This window comes from Charadrius vociferus, unplaced genomic scaffold (genome assembly GCF_000708025.1).
Source record: "Charadrius vociferus isolate BGI_N301 unplaced genomic scaffold, ASM70802v2 scaffold252, whole genome shotgun sequence".
In the NCBI taxonomy this organism is placed as follows: domain Eukaryota; kingdom Metazoa; phylum Chordata; class Aves; order Charadriiformes; family Charadriidae; genus Charadrius; species Charadrius vociferus.
The window spans coordinates 41237-57615 of NW_009647398.1; the positions used below are offsets into that span (position 1 = coordinate 41237).

General features: G+C 37.9%; 1 protein-coding gene across 1 annotated transcript in view; it reads right to left on the reverse strand.

The window, feature by feature from the left end:
* The window catches only part of LOC104282068 (protein LAP2-like), a 47685-nt gene extending 31810 nt beyond the window's left edge, over positions 1-15875 (reverse strand). Inside the window, 3 exon segments of the mRNA XM_009880133.1 lie at positions 1200-1263; positions 7488-7544; positions 15655-15875. Coding sequence (XP_009878435.1) covers positions 1200-1263; positions 7488-7544; positions 15655-15875 — 342 coding nt within the window.
* Positions 15876-16379: the final 504 nt, after the last annotated feature.

The window sequence follows — 16379 nt, forward strand, 5'->3', positions numbered from 1 at the left end:
TAAAAAAAATATAACAATTACAACCAAGTTCAGTTAAACGCAGAACTCAATTTTGTTATATTGTAAGTATACAGTATTCCTGCATAAAATTGCAGTCCTGGCTCCCAATAATTAATTTTCCAAGAGAAAATCTTAACTGAAGACTACCTTTCAGACATATCTTTACCCAAAAAGCAGTTTCAAACCTTTCTGTGCTTTTACCAAAAGATCATAACGAAGTAAGTTACCAGTAGTTGACTCGTCTAGCTAAAAGGCTGGTAGAGATCAAGCAATTGGCCAAAAAATATACCCAAACAGGTAATTTTACAGCCTATACTTAGTTCCTGGCTGTTATAGCTTAATGTGGGCCTGAGCATGTTAGTTTAAGGCTCCCACATGAATATCTACAGTGTAATGAGATTATGGCAGTTACAGTAACGGCAGTAACAGTAACGGCTAGAAGCGTAATACTAAAGAACAATTCCTTAAATACACTTCCCTATCTGCCAAACCATACAGCTAGGCAAGTGTTCAGCTCTGCATGATCTGTGGCTAATGAAGTACCCTTCTGGTGGCACACAGAAGCTTGACTTTGTTATACAGCAAGTCAGTATGTTCCACTATACTTCTATTTCAATTCCCTTATACAGGAAAGTACTCGTAGAAGCAGAGGGATGTTAAGTGATTGTAAATGGAAGATGTATTTGTTTGACATCATTAACAGGAAACAAGCTGATCCATGTTGAAGGAAAAATCTGAGCACCTCAACTGTAAATACTATTTTGAATAATATTCAAACTTATAATTAATATAGTTTCCTTTGGATCTAAATAGTTTGTACACGCTAATAAAAGTAGGTTATGCACAGCTTATACAGAACTTGCAACATTAAATACATGATGACCAATAAGTGTTTAGAATTTATTATAAGTCAAATGATTACGTTTATAATTCAAACACATATTATCATTAACTTTTTTACCAGTGATGTAGCCACACTATACCACAATATTTTCAAATTGAGGAAGAACACATACTCATATTCATAAGAATATGCACTAATTTTTATAACAGGCTCTATAACATAGCATAAGGTATACATAATATTTGCTCAGTAGAAAAACTCTTAAAGCTGATTTTTACATTTTCATATTGATTAAAATAGATTAAAGGATAAAGAGATAAGAGAGACAAAGCCCTGTTACTTAGGCAAAACTCACCACTTCTGTGAATTCATTACTTCCTAAGTCCAGTCTCTCCAGCTGAGTCAGTCTGGACATGGTTCTGCACAGGAAGGGAATAAATAAAGAATTAGATTTAAGAAAATACCAGTTACATCCAATCTTCCTGTATTCATACAAATGTATTATTTTAATCAGTATTACGTAGTGATGCTGTTCTGTAACTGGACTGCTATCTAAATAAGGTCAAATTTTCACATGCTGTTCAACTAGGCACATGTTAATGATCATGCTGACTGTGACTGTCACACAAAGTTCACTGCAACTCATCTACAGATTAGTTTACAAAAACTAAAGACCACTAGAGTCATCCTTATGATAAAGAGTAACTCTGAAGTTACTCTTCTTTTGAGTGCCTTTCACCTACAGTCCTTTGAATGCTTTTTCACCTCCAGTCATAATCAGCTTTCTCAGTAGCCACAGGCTGGTTAACTACATGTTTTCCTCCCAAAGACCACTGTTGAATCGCAGTAACCATCAACACCTTTCTCCCTCTCCAGGCTGCTGACAAAGTTGCTTCCATATGATATGGTCTGGAATCCTAATTATTCCTCTAGTCCTACAACAAATCAGATTACTAAATTGGATTTCATGACACATCAATACTCTTCAAGCCAACTTAGGGCAAAGAAAAATTCATTCTTTCAAGCTGTGTTTTGGCAAAATTTTTCCTCCACTTAAGTTTACTTTGGGGACCCCATAGAGAATATTTACCACTGCACATGGTTGTCTACATGATCAGTCAACAGCAGTACTACCTAACAATATTTTCAAAGGGGCTGTGAATCCCTCATATGGCATTATGTTCTGTATTTATTTAATAATAGCTTTCAGTAGAACAATTAATATATCAAAACCTTTCAAATATAAACCATAAGTGTGTATATACTATAAAATTCTGGAAAAACTAAGTAAGAGCTAACTGGGAGAGACTTTTGTATTATCAGAATATAAGTATGAACACTAGTATCTTTAAAAAACATCTGCATGAGCACAAGATGCTCTATGCAGATATTCAAAGTTCCAGTTGTTCTTCAAAGACATTACACTAAGTATTACAGTTATTCTGAATACACAATTCAAAAATTACTTTCTACTGAAAAATGCCTTATTTATTGAAAGTAAGTTTAAGCGATTATTAATATTATTCATGAAATAATCTCCAAAAAGGATTACACACAACATCTATCTATGAACTTGATTTTCACTACGTTATAGTAATCATGCTAGGGACAAACTAGGAATTCAGCATAAAAACAGACGTGATCAAGACAAAAGCAGAAGCCATTTTTATTGCACTTGCACACACAGTATACACGGGCTTTAGGGGAAAGCCTTCAACTCACATTTCCACTGTCTCAAAGAAGAAAAAAAAATTAAAAAAAAATGAGAAGAGTACCTCCAGAAGAATCCAAGAAACATTTTCCATCATTTCTTGAAGCTCGTAAACAGGATGAATGATAAGCCAACTGCTAAAATTAATTTTCCAAATTCTAACATAAATTATTTAAGTCCCTCTGAAATACTACATAAGCTGAATTTCTCAAAGCTTTATGAGACTGTGCCAATACCAATTTTGGTGCCATATGCTGTGAATAAATTTGCCCCAATGCATCTCCCTGAAGCACACCTGAAGCACACTTAAAGGATCTAGCGTATCATTCTGCAGCTTTCAAAACTCTGTAGGCAACACCATAATCCATTTTTACTGATGGCTTCAATTTTAAAAAGTTTTACACGTCATCTGTTTACAAGCTATGCTAGCTAGACTGTGGGCTACTAGAGAGAGCAGTCTAAAACTCCACTGACTATCTAAATTTCAGCCTCAAAAAGGAGATTAAGGGAGATCATAGCTATGTGGGATTGAATTTGACAAATTAGTTTCAATACAGATAAATGATTATTTGAAAAAAAAAAGGTTATTAACATTTTATAGTCCTTTAATTTCATCAGTTTTTAGTTTTTTATTTGAACTGACTTTTCAGCTTAAAAATAAATACAAAATTTTAAAATTAAGGGAAAAAATGGGTAACATAAAAAAATTTTAAAAGTTCAATCTGATTTAAGTGAATTTTGATGAGGCTGAATTGAAACAAAGTCGGCTGGGGCTTTTTACTGCAGTTTGAGATTAAAGGGATTTTTTTCTTTCAGTTCAACATAAAGTCTTCTCTTTTTATTTTAATAGTTTGGTAAAAAGACCAAAAAAAAACCTTATCAGTCTCCCAAACAAATAAAATCCAAGGTCTGAGTGATCCCCCCCCCCCCTTCTTGAACACACTTCACCTCCAAGCCCTCCAAGGCCAAACTGTTAACACAGCTAACACCAGATTCACAGAATCTAAGCAATAATGCTCACCCCTCCCTGCTGCCAAATTACAACAGATACACAAATTCCACTCCAAACAAATCCAAGATCTAGGTGATCCCTCCCCTTTCTATCCTGCTAGTGCTACATCCTCAATGGCTTTAAGGCAACCGAAAGTTGCCATTCTTGTCTCAATCTTCACTGTCTTATTTACAAAAACAACCCCCAAACCCAACAAATTTGCAGTTTTTCCACAAAGGGCCCTAGCCTTACCATTTGGAACCAGAACAAATATCTGCAAATCTCTCAAGTATCTGCAAAAATAGTGTTACATAACTTTGACAGTATAAAAAAGCAACTTTACTGATTTTATGCTGGCTTCCCCCCTCCAATGTCTCTAATCTAGCAAACATAGCCACTCAACTGTAACACACACAATGTGTTTGCAAGACCAGGGCCTCAGTTATTTTCCTCCCCTTCCCAACTGCCTGCCTAATTTATAGCACTTTCAACTGTTTTATGACAATGTTTCCTAAAACTAATCTCTCTTTGCTTTTCTGTATTGTTCATAGAGCAACTTCAGACAAAATGCAAACAAAGCTTCTCATACGCTGAAAGTAACAGGAAAATTCAATGCTAAAGGAAGAGGAATACATGACTGGAAACAAAAATTTACTAGATCACTGAGTTACACCTATTTCTATCTCTGCCACAGCATTATGTAATCCCTTTCATAAACTGAAAATTCTGTTTCATAATTTGTACTATTGAACTTCTTGTCAAAACAATCCAACACTAACAGAACAGGTAGTCTAAATTATGCCTCAGATTCAGATGTTGCAAATAGTCAACTTCACCAACGGTAACAATACCGCTTACTTCAAGTAGCATACAATTCAAGAGGTGTGAGTGATAGGCAAGATAGGGCCCTGAATCATCATAATTACACCTTCACATAACTTGCTCCTTTCTGTAAAAAGGTTACTCTACTGACAATTAGACAACAGACAGAAGCTTAAAAAAAATCAAAAAGAAAACTTTTCATATTTGCATTAGACCATTTTCCCCAACTTTCAGCTACCTATCAGATAAATGCCTCTACAATAAGTCTCTACATGTTTTTGCTTTCCTTTCAGTAGAAATATTTTTATTAAGCTGGTTTACATTATAATACTGCCAGTTTTGCAGTCTCTGGCTGTGGATAAGCCCCAAGCAAAATGATGCATTTGGCACAAAGCAAGGTTGATTTAGTGTGTTGGCATTAATTACTCATTTTGATTAAGTCTTTCAAGTGCTTTATGCTTTAGTGTTAAAAATTATGTGCGTGTTTAATTCAGCAAGAGGGCTAACTGATTTTGTAGAAGTTTATCCAAATACATCTCATTACAAATAAAAAAAGTAGCAGCTATAAGTATGAAAATATTAAAAAGGAGAGAATGTCAGGGAAAATATTTGTGTTCTATAGCAAAAATATTAGCACATACTGCTACATCTTATTAGCTTCAAAAAAAACCACCCCACCTTTGGATTTTCTACACTGTTTAAAGCTGTAAATCATGTTCCTTTTAAAACACATACTCAGGTTTGGGAAACTGTGTAAGTTCAAATTTCCCATGAGCTTCTGTTCTGACATAATAGTTAAAGGCAGGCCACAGACACCTTTGTTAGCCAGGTCAACTGCTGCACGGTTGTATCATCCTGAAAGGCAGATTCACCTCTTGCATACTATGGACACCACAATAAATTTTTCTCTCCAGTGTACATCATACATGAACAATATTTTTTCCAGTGCTTCACTGTAGCAAAATGCATATTAATGTATTTAAATTAATAAAGTAATCTCAAAAGCTTTAATCTCCCCTAATTGAATCACAAGAGTATCAGAAGAGAATAATAAAGATGGCAGTTCAGCATGTACTGTATGTAGATCGTTATGGAGGCACTGCAGAGGACAGCTGCTGTTTAGTTTTTCAGCAAGGATGAAACCCTGTAAACACTGAAGTCAACAAAAATATTCCCAGCAACTTCAACAGAAGTGTTTGGCTTAAATACATTACAGCATTTAAGTGTCTCTTATCACTACAAGAGACCTCCATAAACTGTTCTCTTTAATATCACATGTAATTCATGCTATTAGTGTTAAATATGGCAATTAAGGTCAGAGTAATTTTATAAACAAAATCTGTATTAGCTATAAGTTTTAATTATAGCTACTGTTCCTCAGTTGGGAGTAACTTAATTTACAGAGCTACTACCCCAAATTACATGTCTTTCTACTGAAAATTAGCAATAGCAGAAGAGCAAAGAAGAATAGAGAGTATTTATATTACATGAAGGAGTAGAACGTTTCACACTTGGAAGATTTAAATTCATGCTTTCTGATGCTATATATTTCATTCCAGATGCAAGTTTTGGCATTTTTATACACCACTGTATGGTATCTAAGCACATAAAAAGGGCATTCCAATGGAACATACCCCTTGTTCATGTCTTAGGCACATAGTTAGCTAGAGTCACTAGAAAAGCTGGCTGTTGTACTTAAAGGGCTGGCAACACGCTTTAACCTACTGCGTGCAAGTCTCTGCTAGCATACGAGGTGGACAAAATGAATATTCAATTGTTAGCGCCTCCTCTTCTCCACCAAAACATCTGATACCAGTACATCTTTTCACCATTGTCTGTTGCCAGAGGAGGACCCCTTTCATTGCACACCACAATATATTCAGGACTCTACAGCTAGTTATTCACATCCCCATCTTTGGGATCTCTGTTTCTCTCTTCATTGACCTTTTATACCTCTGTTAACCCACTTAGACCTCCAGGGTCCAAGTCAGAAAATTCAGAGCATTGCTCTAGCTCATAGAAAAAGCAGGAACTGCAACACCGTCAACCTGGGTTGGTTTGATGAAGCAAGTGAGAGTTGCAAAGCAGGGTTTCAAAAGGTGCTAGATTTTAAGAGATAAGTACAAATGCATTTACACGGCTGACTAATATTCTTCCATTATGTTAAACAAGCCTGTTGCATTATAGAATACATACTACATAACAGACACTGCGCAACACAGTAAGGAGTTTTTACTTTCTTCAGCAGCAAAGTATATTAAATGGAAAAAAAATTGTTCCCATCACATGAATCACATTCTCTCAGTCATTCTGAGCAAGCATCTCAAACTCCACATTTGATTTAGAGATCGTGCCTAAGTTTCAGGCACTGAGCCATCAGAACGGTACCCAGGCAGGCATCTGGGCACCCATACAATGCTGTGTGCAAAAAGCATCAGACACCTCAGAACGATCATCCTGAAGTGCCCACATGTGTGGGAAATTGGCTAGCTGAGAAGGGTAACATAGATATGATCCAGCTGGCTGAGCAGGAGCTTGAGAAACATCGGACCCAGTTCCTGTGATTGCTAAATTGGTGAGGACACCCTAACCCTGACTGCAGGTGCTACACAGTAATGAGAAGCCTGTGATTGCTCAGGCATGGGAAAAGAGGGAGTAGCTGCATGGGAGAAGAAGAGGTAACTAACCGCAGATAAGGAGCTAAGGGCTGGATTGATGAACCAATCAGAATGCTGTATTATGGAAACATGTATGTATTACACAGTTGTGCTATTCAATAAATGGAGCTTGCTGATTGTTCATATTGAGTGTCCATGTCTTTCTCTGTTGCAACACACATGCTGACTTAAAAGCTTGACAGGTGGATCAGAAATCCAGAGCTGGAGAGGGAAAAAATTCAAAAATCTCTGAATAGGCACATCTCTGAATAGGAAGACCAGTGAGTCTGAAGAGAAATATCATTTCAGCAGTATGAAGGGAAAGTTCCTTGTGAGAACTTAGTCCAGTTACTTAGCTACACATTTTAAGCTGTGATCTATTTTTCAATATGCACTATGTTATTATTACAACTACAGAAAAAACCCTCCAAAGTATTTTAAATAAATTTCATACATACTTACTTTGGCAATATTTTTAACTGGTTTTCTCTAAGTTCCAATATCTGGAGTTTAGTTAATCTGTAACAGAAAGGCATAACAAATATGACAAAAGCAATCTTAGAACTTATTTACATTGCTAAACTTCAAAAAAGATTTACAAATTTGAAATATTTTTTTGTGTAAGAATAGAAGTATGTTTTGTGCAGAAATCTGCATGTTATTTTAAATTCATTTATTCATTGGGGTTTGGTAAAGCAGCAAACAAACTGGATCATGCCTGTTTTTCTGCATCTGCTTGAACACAGTTGTGTTCATCCCATAGATTTTAAAGCACTTCATTGGCTTCATTATGGGTATATGTTACCATCATATACAGAAGTACACAGGAAGTAAAAGAAAAAAGGCAGGATCAGTCCACACAAGTTAAGATGCTGAATTTCTAGTACAAGCAATGTATCAAACCATTTTGTATAAAAAGCCTCATCACAAGAATACCTGTGGTCTTCCACATGGTAAAAAACACCTTTAAATTAATCTTGTATTTCCTTCCATATTTCTCTTTCTAGTTAGCTTCTTAATCCATTTTGATATTTCTATTAGAAGGCGGTTTGACCTTTCTTTCAGTAAATCCTTGGTTACAAGATAAATAACCTCTAGATCCCAAACTCAACTGCTTGGCCAAGATAAGTTCAAAGTAGTCTTGACATTCAAGCAATGTACCATCCCCAGTGGAATTTTTTTCCATTAGGATAGAAGTGAAAAGACTATCTCTGATAAATTAAACGCATAAACAGTTTGGTTTAAGCACAGACAGGGTTGTAAAAAGAAGAGTTCTACATGTGACCCACCAACAGCCCTAATACAACACAAAACAGGTCATTACACTCCCTGACTCAAAAAGGAGTTTAGTGAACAGATCAGTCTTTCCTGAAGATGCTCAAATGAGTATGTTGTAAGGACACAGACAAAAACCTTAACTCTGATTAAGTAGTAAGAACTATACTTAAAGTAAAAACAGAAAGCCTGAAAACAGTATTTATTTTTCCTCAAGACATTTGCTCATTTTTGGATGCATTTGAAAGTAGCAATCTGCCACACCTATGAATAACCCAAGAATAACAGCCATCTTGAAATAGAGCAGAAGTCAACCTAGCCCAGCATTGCAAGCAGTACTTGTCATCTGGTAGCAACTGCTGGAGGGAAACCTCCTCCCCCCAAGTTCCCAAAGAAAAAACAACCCTGTAACAATGCTGAAAGAATACCCTAATAAAAACACAGTTCATGGTAATATCACTGCTGTCAATCTAGGACATAACTGGAAAGGACCTCCTAGCCTTCTTACCCTACTTGCATCCCAAGATATGAATCTGTGACAACACAAAATGTTTGTTGAAGCACCCTAGATTTGAATGGTAATTTTGTGCTTGGATTTCTGAACCCAAGAACTGGATTACAAAGGGGCAAGTCTCACACTTCAAGTGAATAACTGCCTTCGCTAGAAGATACTTCTGTGGCATCTTGTGGCTTGCACACCTCGATTATGCTCAAGGGTATACCAGACGTATTGGAAACATTTTCCCATAATTATTTACTATCTTAGTCTGCTGCAGGACTTTCTCAATTCCCTGCATTTTCTGCATCCAGGCAGGAATCTAGCCTAGCAGCACCTCTATTTTAACATCAAGGTAATTATTTTTTCATATTGAGAATATACCACATTTTCCTATGCACTAATACATGGGCAGAAACTGGGATCCTGTGATAACAGCAAAACACTGGAAATATCAAAACAGATTCTACAGACTTTTATCCCTGCATTTTACTAACATTGTCTTATAACATTAACTTCTGTTTCCCAAAGCTTTAAATGTTCATGTTACCCACTGTAAATCTTTTCCCTCCCAGATTCATTGCAGACTTGGATAGTATGCAACAGCAGGAGGTTTATTGTTACATCTTTAGTATCAGGGATTCTCAAAATATGACAAACAGACTGGACAGTCTTCTCCAGAAGGGAGGAACAGTAGTCCTTTCTCTTTGGAGACTGCTCTTTATAGTCCTAATGATGAACTTGAAACATCAACAGCAGAACTGTAGCTCTTGGCTGCTTTAGGTATTAGATCATCCCCATTAGGTATTAGATCATCCCCATTGCCAACTCAGATTAGGGGCAGCCTCTGAAAAGGTAAACAGTTCAAGAACTCTGGAGAACAAGATCTGCCTAATAAGATACCAATTCTTCACATTAAGAAATTATTCCCCACCATCACCTTTCTGATGCATCCCACAACTCCAGATTCCTGGCTCAGCTTCATACAGTTTTGTAGCAGGGATCTTTTTAAACACTGGTCTAAAAATAAAGTAGCACATTCAATCAACTCCACCCCCTTTATTTTGAGAATGCTTCAACATTCAAACACTGCATTAGGCTCCAGTTAGTGTTTTGCTTTGATGACAAGGAAAATAGCTAGACAGTTTGTAGTCTTTCTTCACAACAGTCAAATTTCTCAGTTGAAAGCAGTAGAAGCAAACCTCCATTCATATGCTAAGCTATATATATATATGCATGCCCACACTTTGTTGACTTTAGCCAAAACTCACTGTACTACACTTCTAATAAGCTAATTCTGTAAACTTAAAGACTGCCTTGGGTGATAGAAAGGTTCATAGCTTTGTGACCTTGTTTCATGTTCTACTCTCTCCAGCTAACCCTAAGAGACTGGAGATACAAATATCTAAGTTCTTATGTGCAGAGCTACACAGAGGCTACTAGGAAAACATTTTCAACCTCTCCTGGCTGGGAGATACAGGATGCATCTAAACTAGTAATTTTCTTGCAGTAATTGATAAGAAATATTGGCCTGAAGCAGTTGTCACTTCTTCCATTATGACTGGGAGGGTTAATTCAAGTTTAATATAATAGTACACATCAAATACTCAGCCTAGCTGCACTTTAAATTGCTGGTGTAAACGCCCATGCTAAGCATCTGAATTGCTACAATGGAACTGAAAAACTAGGGTTTAATTCAGAAAAGAAATACAGACAGAGAATCAGTCCACCTATACTAAAGAAAAAATAAAAGTCATAGTGACAGAACATATATTTCCTCTACCATTCTATCACAAAGATTTGTTATACTTGTACAGAAACATTTCATTTTTCAACTGTAAAAACCCATAACCACAGAAATATTTATACATCACCTAAACACAAAGCTATAAGGGAGTATTATTCAACTTTAAGTATACCTGGTGTAATGGTCTCAACAAAATTATTGTTGCAGGACTTATTTTAGGTAACCAACTTAGCTTGCTTTTAAAATGTAGCTCAACTTTTATTTGAAAACAAAATCCCTACATGAACACTTTTCCAGGATAAGATCAATATTCTTCCTAAATCTGATTTCTTTAACTATACAATCTGTAAAATTGTAGAAGAAATATATAGCAGGTATACTTAGAAACTCACTGTTCAACAGCAGTCATTCCTTGGAAAGCTAAAAATATTTCAGAGAGAGATATTCTTTATTTGTCACCTCCCTTGCAGTTTTGCTAATGCAGAAATATTTTTTTTTTAAATCATAACTAAAATATAAAGACAAGAGGACTGAAATACATGCATCCTATAGCAGGTTGCATTTTGCAAAAATTTCAGCAAAATTGCATATATTTAACTAAGTCCCAAATTTGATCATCATTGTACATTTAAGTAAAAAGATATCCCAAAGTAGATACTACTAAAAATATCTACTATTGCAAATACTACTGGCAAACTGTTGAGAAACAAGTTTAAAAGTAAATTCATTGCAACATCACAGTAAAAAGTCTTTGGAAGCAATATCCCACTGTAGACAACATTCTCAAAGTTTTTAAAATTACACTGAAGATAAACCCTTTGCTTATTTAAAACAACCATCAGTAAATAATGTTTCCCTTTTAAAGTCCTGTCTCAACATTAGCATGCAGTGAGCTTCAAGTTTAGAATGCTCTGCTTATATATTTGTATATTTAAATACAAATATACATGATGTATTTAAATACAACAGATATGGTTTTCTTTGGTAAGCACAAGCAATTCTCAGACTACTGTGCACTGGCATAAAGATTAATTCTAAGATCCAGGCCAATATTAATGCATTCAAATTAGATTTTGTGAATGGAGGAAAAAAACCCCACAATTTATCACCTCAGAATTCCAAAGGAACTGGCACATTTAAACAAAAGTCCGGTGATTTTTAATAAGTCTAGCAGGTTGGACTGGTACATCATCACTGAAGGACAGCAAGTATGTAATGCTCATAAAGACGGGAAATAAAGATTGGATAACTTTGACCTCAATATTATGCAGTTTTAGCACAAATTTTGAAGGAGAGAGAACATGGAGGTAAATGTAATAAAAAACTGCATGGATATAATAAAATTAGTTTGCATTACACAAAGTTTTCTTGCCTAAGCATCAGGCTGAATATTACTGACAGAGGTGCTCAAAGACCCATTTTGGGACTATCCTATTCAATATTTTTCAACAGCAATCTTAAAGGATAGGAAAAATGTTTAAGTTGGCTGATGCCACAAAAGACAGTCGCAGACGATACAGTGAATTATTAGGACACTGTAGTGGAAATAACTGTACAACCTTAAGGACTGAAAAAAATAGAAAAGGGACAAGATGCCACAGTACTAAGTCAAGTACTGATGACTCTACAAAGAAATCATAAGTCATTTCTAAGTGGAATACTAAATTGTAACTGCAGACATTTCCAAGAGAAACAAGAAGAAAAACATTACATTGTACAAGCCATGAAGAGAACTTAATTTGAATTCTAAATATAGCTACATACGCTGACTGAAACTAGTTCCAAGATCTATTAACATAACCAGGCACAAAGGAAAACCTGCCATACCAGAGGGAAACAATGTTGTTTAGCCTAACAAATTAAAAGAGGTATATGGAAACATTATAAAAACAGTAGGTGAGAGAATGGGGGACAAAACTTAAGAGGACAGCATCTAAACTGTGGCAAAAATTAATATAAGAAGTCAGAGAGAAACTGATGTGGGAAACCAGTTTTCTAACCTGAACTGGTAGAACAGAGACCCTGAAAATGGAGCAGAAAAATCTAGCTACCTTTAATATGGCATTGGCTTAGTTTTTAAGAGACATTATTGCCTACAGTTGCCAGTAAAAGCAGGCAACAAAACTCAGTTACTTCATGTGTTCCCACATAATGAAGAGCAATAGCTATAAAGCCATATAGAAAACAAATGATGCACCAAATTAAAAGAAGTTGAAGGCTTGTCCTGGATGGGAATAACTAACAATGTTCTAAATATCTCAAAAGCTTCTACCAGAGGTTTTTCCCATATTCCAAAGTACAAGTTGTATATCAAACCATTTGCACTAGCAAGTGTTTATAACTAGTTGTGAAACTGTGGGGTGGCAGAGCAGTCTGATAACTTACAAAATAGAAGTAATCAATGTCAAAGGGATCTGAACCTTACTTTGAAATATATTACCAAATTCATTGTTTTCTAATTTATTTGATCTAAACATTATCTTCCTATAGAATAGTATTTATCCTGTGCAATACTGTGCAATTAAGCATGTAAACTTATATAAATACTTTGAATTCATTTAAAAACAACTGATGAGAAGAGTCTTAATTTCAGTTTAATTCTCCTGGCTACAAACAAGTGACTGCAAGTAACTATTTATATTTTTAAAACCAAGGCTGAATTCTTCATAGCTATTAAAGTGAAACACTACACCGGAGAACTGGCTTTCAGTTGCCTTCAGTAACTGATTTATTCTTAAGCAGTTAGTAATTAATGACTTCACTATTTACCTAGCCATTAAGCATTACAGTAAAGGAAAGTAATGAAGAAAAAATTATCATTAATAAGGCTTTTTTTAACTACCTGTAAGATTAACTTCTTAGAAGACCTACTGTGTGTACTGGGTCTGGCTGGGATGGAGTTAACTTTCCCCATAGCAGCCCTCATAGGTGTTGATAACATACCAGTGTTTTGGCTACTGCTGAGAAGTGCTCATACAGCATCAAAGCTGTCTCTTCAACATTTCCCCCCCTCACCCCCAAAGGCCAGTAGAGGCTGGGGGTGGGCAAGAGGTTGGGAGGGGACATAACCAGGACAGCTGACCCAAACTGACCAAAAAGGGGGCATTTGTTATTAAAGCATTTGTCTTCCAGAGCAACCGCTATGCGTACTGAGGCCCTACTTCCCAGAAAGCGGCTTGACATTGCCTGCTGATAGAAAGTAGAGAATAAATCTTTTGTTTTCCTTTGCTTTTTCTTTATTAAACTGCCTTTATCTTGACCCATGAGTTCTTTTCCATCATATTTTCTTACCCCCTGTCCTGCTGAGGAGGGGAGTGATAGAGCAGCTTGGTGGGCACCTGGCATCCAGCCATGGTCAACCTACCAGTCCTTTTTGGCACCCAACGTGGGGCACAAGACAACGGCGGTTTTGTATAAAGCGTGCTATAGTTATAGCAATCATTAAGCGGCAAGCTTCTGTGTGGGTCATGGAGTTTGCCGGCTGCCCTACTTATCTCTTTAATTTGCTGAGCTTGGGAAAAAGTTAGTACAAAAAATAGCTATGCGTTTTGCCCTGGCATTGATGGCCTTGCTTTCCTGGGGGAGCTATCTTGTGGAGAGGATGAGGGAAATACACCTCCCTCTTCCTACCCAGGACTGATGTGGATGGTTTTATTATGCAAGCTCCCGAGGTCCTTGTTCACCCTTACATGAGCTGTTTAATACTATTAATTAACACAGTTAGCATACTGTGGGGTTTGTGGAATCTGGTGTTGCCCTGGTATAAGAGGAGACAACTTTTAGATGAGTCGATACTGAAATACGCCCTGAGGCAGCCGGTCCCTAGGTGGCAGGGTGTGTGGAAGGATTTGGGCAGGTGCCTAGGGTGGTTATCACCTCCCATAGCCTGGGACTTTACACCTGAACAAGCAAGTAACCCTGGCAAACTGATGTGCCACCTGATAGAAGGGTGCCTTGCCTATGCCAATGAAAACCAGCAGCTTCTAGCACTGTACTGGGGCTTGGCCTGTGCCTACTGAGCCACAGTTCAGTACTATCAGACTGTGGTTAAGGCAGGGACCCAAACCACCTCTGAGAATGCCTTGACTGAGACCGGGATGCAAATTACATCTAAGGACACAACAGTAGAGATTGGGACCCAAACTGCATCTGAAGACAACATGGTTGAGATAGGGACCCAAAATACAACAACTACAGTAATTGCTCCAGTAGTAGAAAAAGAAACAGGAAAAGGAGGTCAAGGGGTGCATATCATTGATTAGTATGAGAGGAGGAAGAAGAGGAAAGGTTTGATCAAGCAGCCAGTCATTCAGCGAATAAATGGGAAGAAGGAGTGAGAGAAATAAGACAAGAGGCAGAAACTACCCAGACCTTGACCTTGTCAGAACTTCAAGACATGCAGAAAGATTAAAATCCAGGGAATTGAGAGAGGAATTGGAAAAGAGGCAGCAACTTGCAGTCTCTGGAGATGGCTCCTCTCAAGTGTGAGGGCAAGATATTCATTCAAGGAAGATCTTGTGAACTCCCCAGGAAAGTGGTCTACTGCAGATGAAGGCATCCAGTACCTGAGAGAATTAGCAGTACTGGAAGTCATCTACTGTGATCTAGACAATGATGAGGCCTCCAGAGATACAGATTATGTCCTGTGCATATGGGCCGTGTGTAGGAAGGGAGGTCCAAAATGACACAGCGTCATATAACAACAGCTTGGAAACAATGTATTGCCCAAATACAGATACACCAACTGTGGAGAGAGAGTCTTCTTGGCTCCAAAACTTTGAAGAAAATCTCTGTCCCTCCTCATCCCTATGGGCCAGTGCCTTGGCTGTCAGGGGCACCCCATGGAGTCAGTCCCCTCCTGCCCCGATCAGAAGGAAATGGAGCCCCAGGCGCATGCCGCATGGCGCACTCTGGTTCTTCCTATGTGACCAGGGTGAGGACATGAGGAAGTGGAATGGTGAACCCACCTTTAAGCTGGAAGCCTGAGTACGCCAAATGAGAGGAAAGACAGCTGTTAAGAAGGGGCCACCCAAGAAGGCTGTCAGCGTAGTTGCTGTAGAGACACAAGAAGGCAACTAGCGATCTCCCAGACATAGAAAGACTGAGATCACCTCTCTTGATCCTGGTGAGGGGACTTCTGGTCTGGCACTGCAAGGGTCAGACAGTGAATACTCCGACCAGGAACAGGAACAGAGGGTCCCAGCCTTAGGCCAGGAGGAGGAGAGGGATGACTGGGTATACTGGACTGTGTGGATTCAATGGCCTGGCACATCAGACCCACAGAAGTATAAGGCTTTGGTAGACACTGGTGCACAGTGTATGCTGGTGCCATGAGGATATAGGGGCACAGAACCCATCTGGATCTCTGGAGTGACAGGGGGATGCTAAGAATTGTCTGTATTGGAGGCTGAGATGAGCTTAACAGGGGACAAGTGGGAAAAGCACCCCACGGTGACCAGCCCAGAGGCCCCTTGTATCCTTGGCATAGACTACCTCAGGAGAGGGTACTTCAGGGACCTAAAGGGGTATCGATGGGCTTTTGGTGTAGCTACTGTGAACACAGAGACGATCAAACAGCTATCTACCCTGCCTAGCCTCTTGGAAGATCCCTTTGTTGTGGGATTGCTGATAGTTGAAGAACAGCAAGTCTCAACTGCTACCAGGACAGTGCACTGGGAGCAATAATGCAGAAAACGAGACTCCCTGGCTCCCATCCATGAGCTGATTCATCAACTGGAGAGCCAAGGAGTGATCAGCAAGACTCAATCGCTTTTTAATAGTACCATATGGCCAGTGCAAAAGTCTGACAGAGGGTGGAGGTTAACAGTAGACTAAC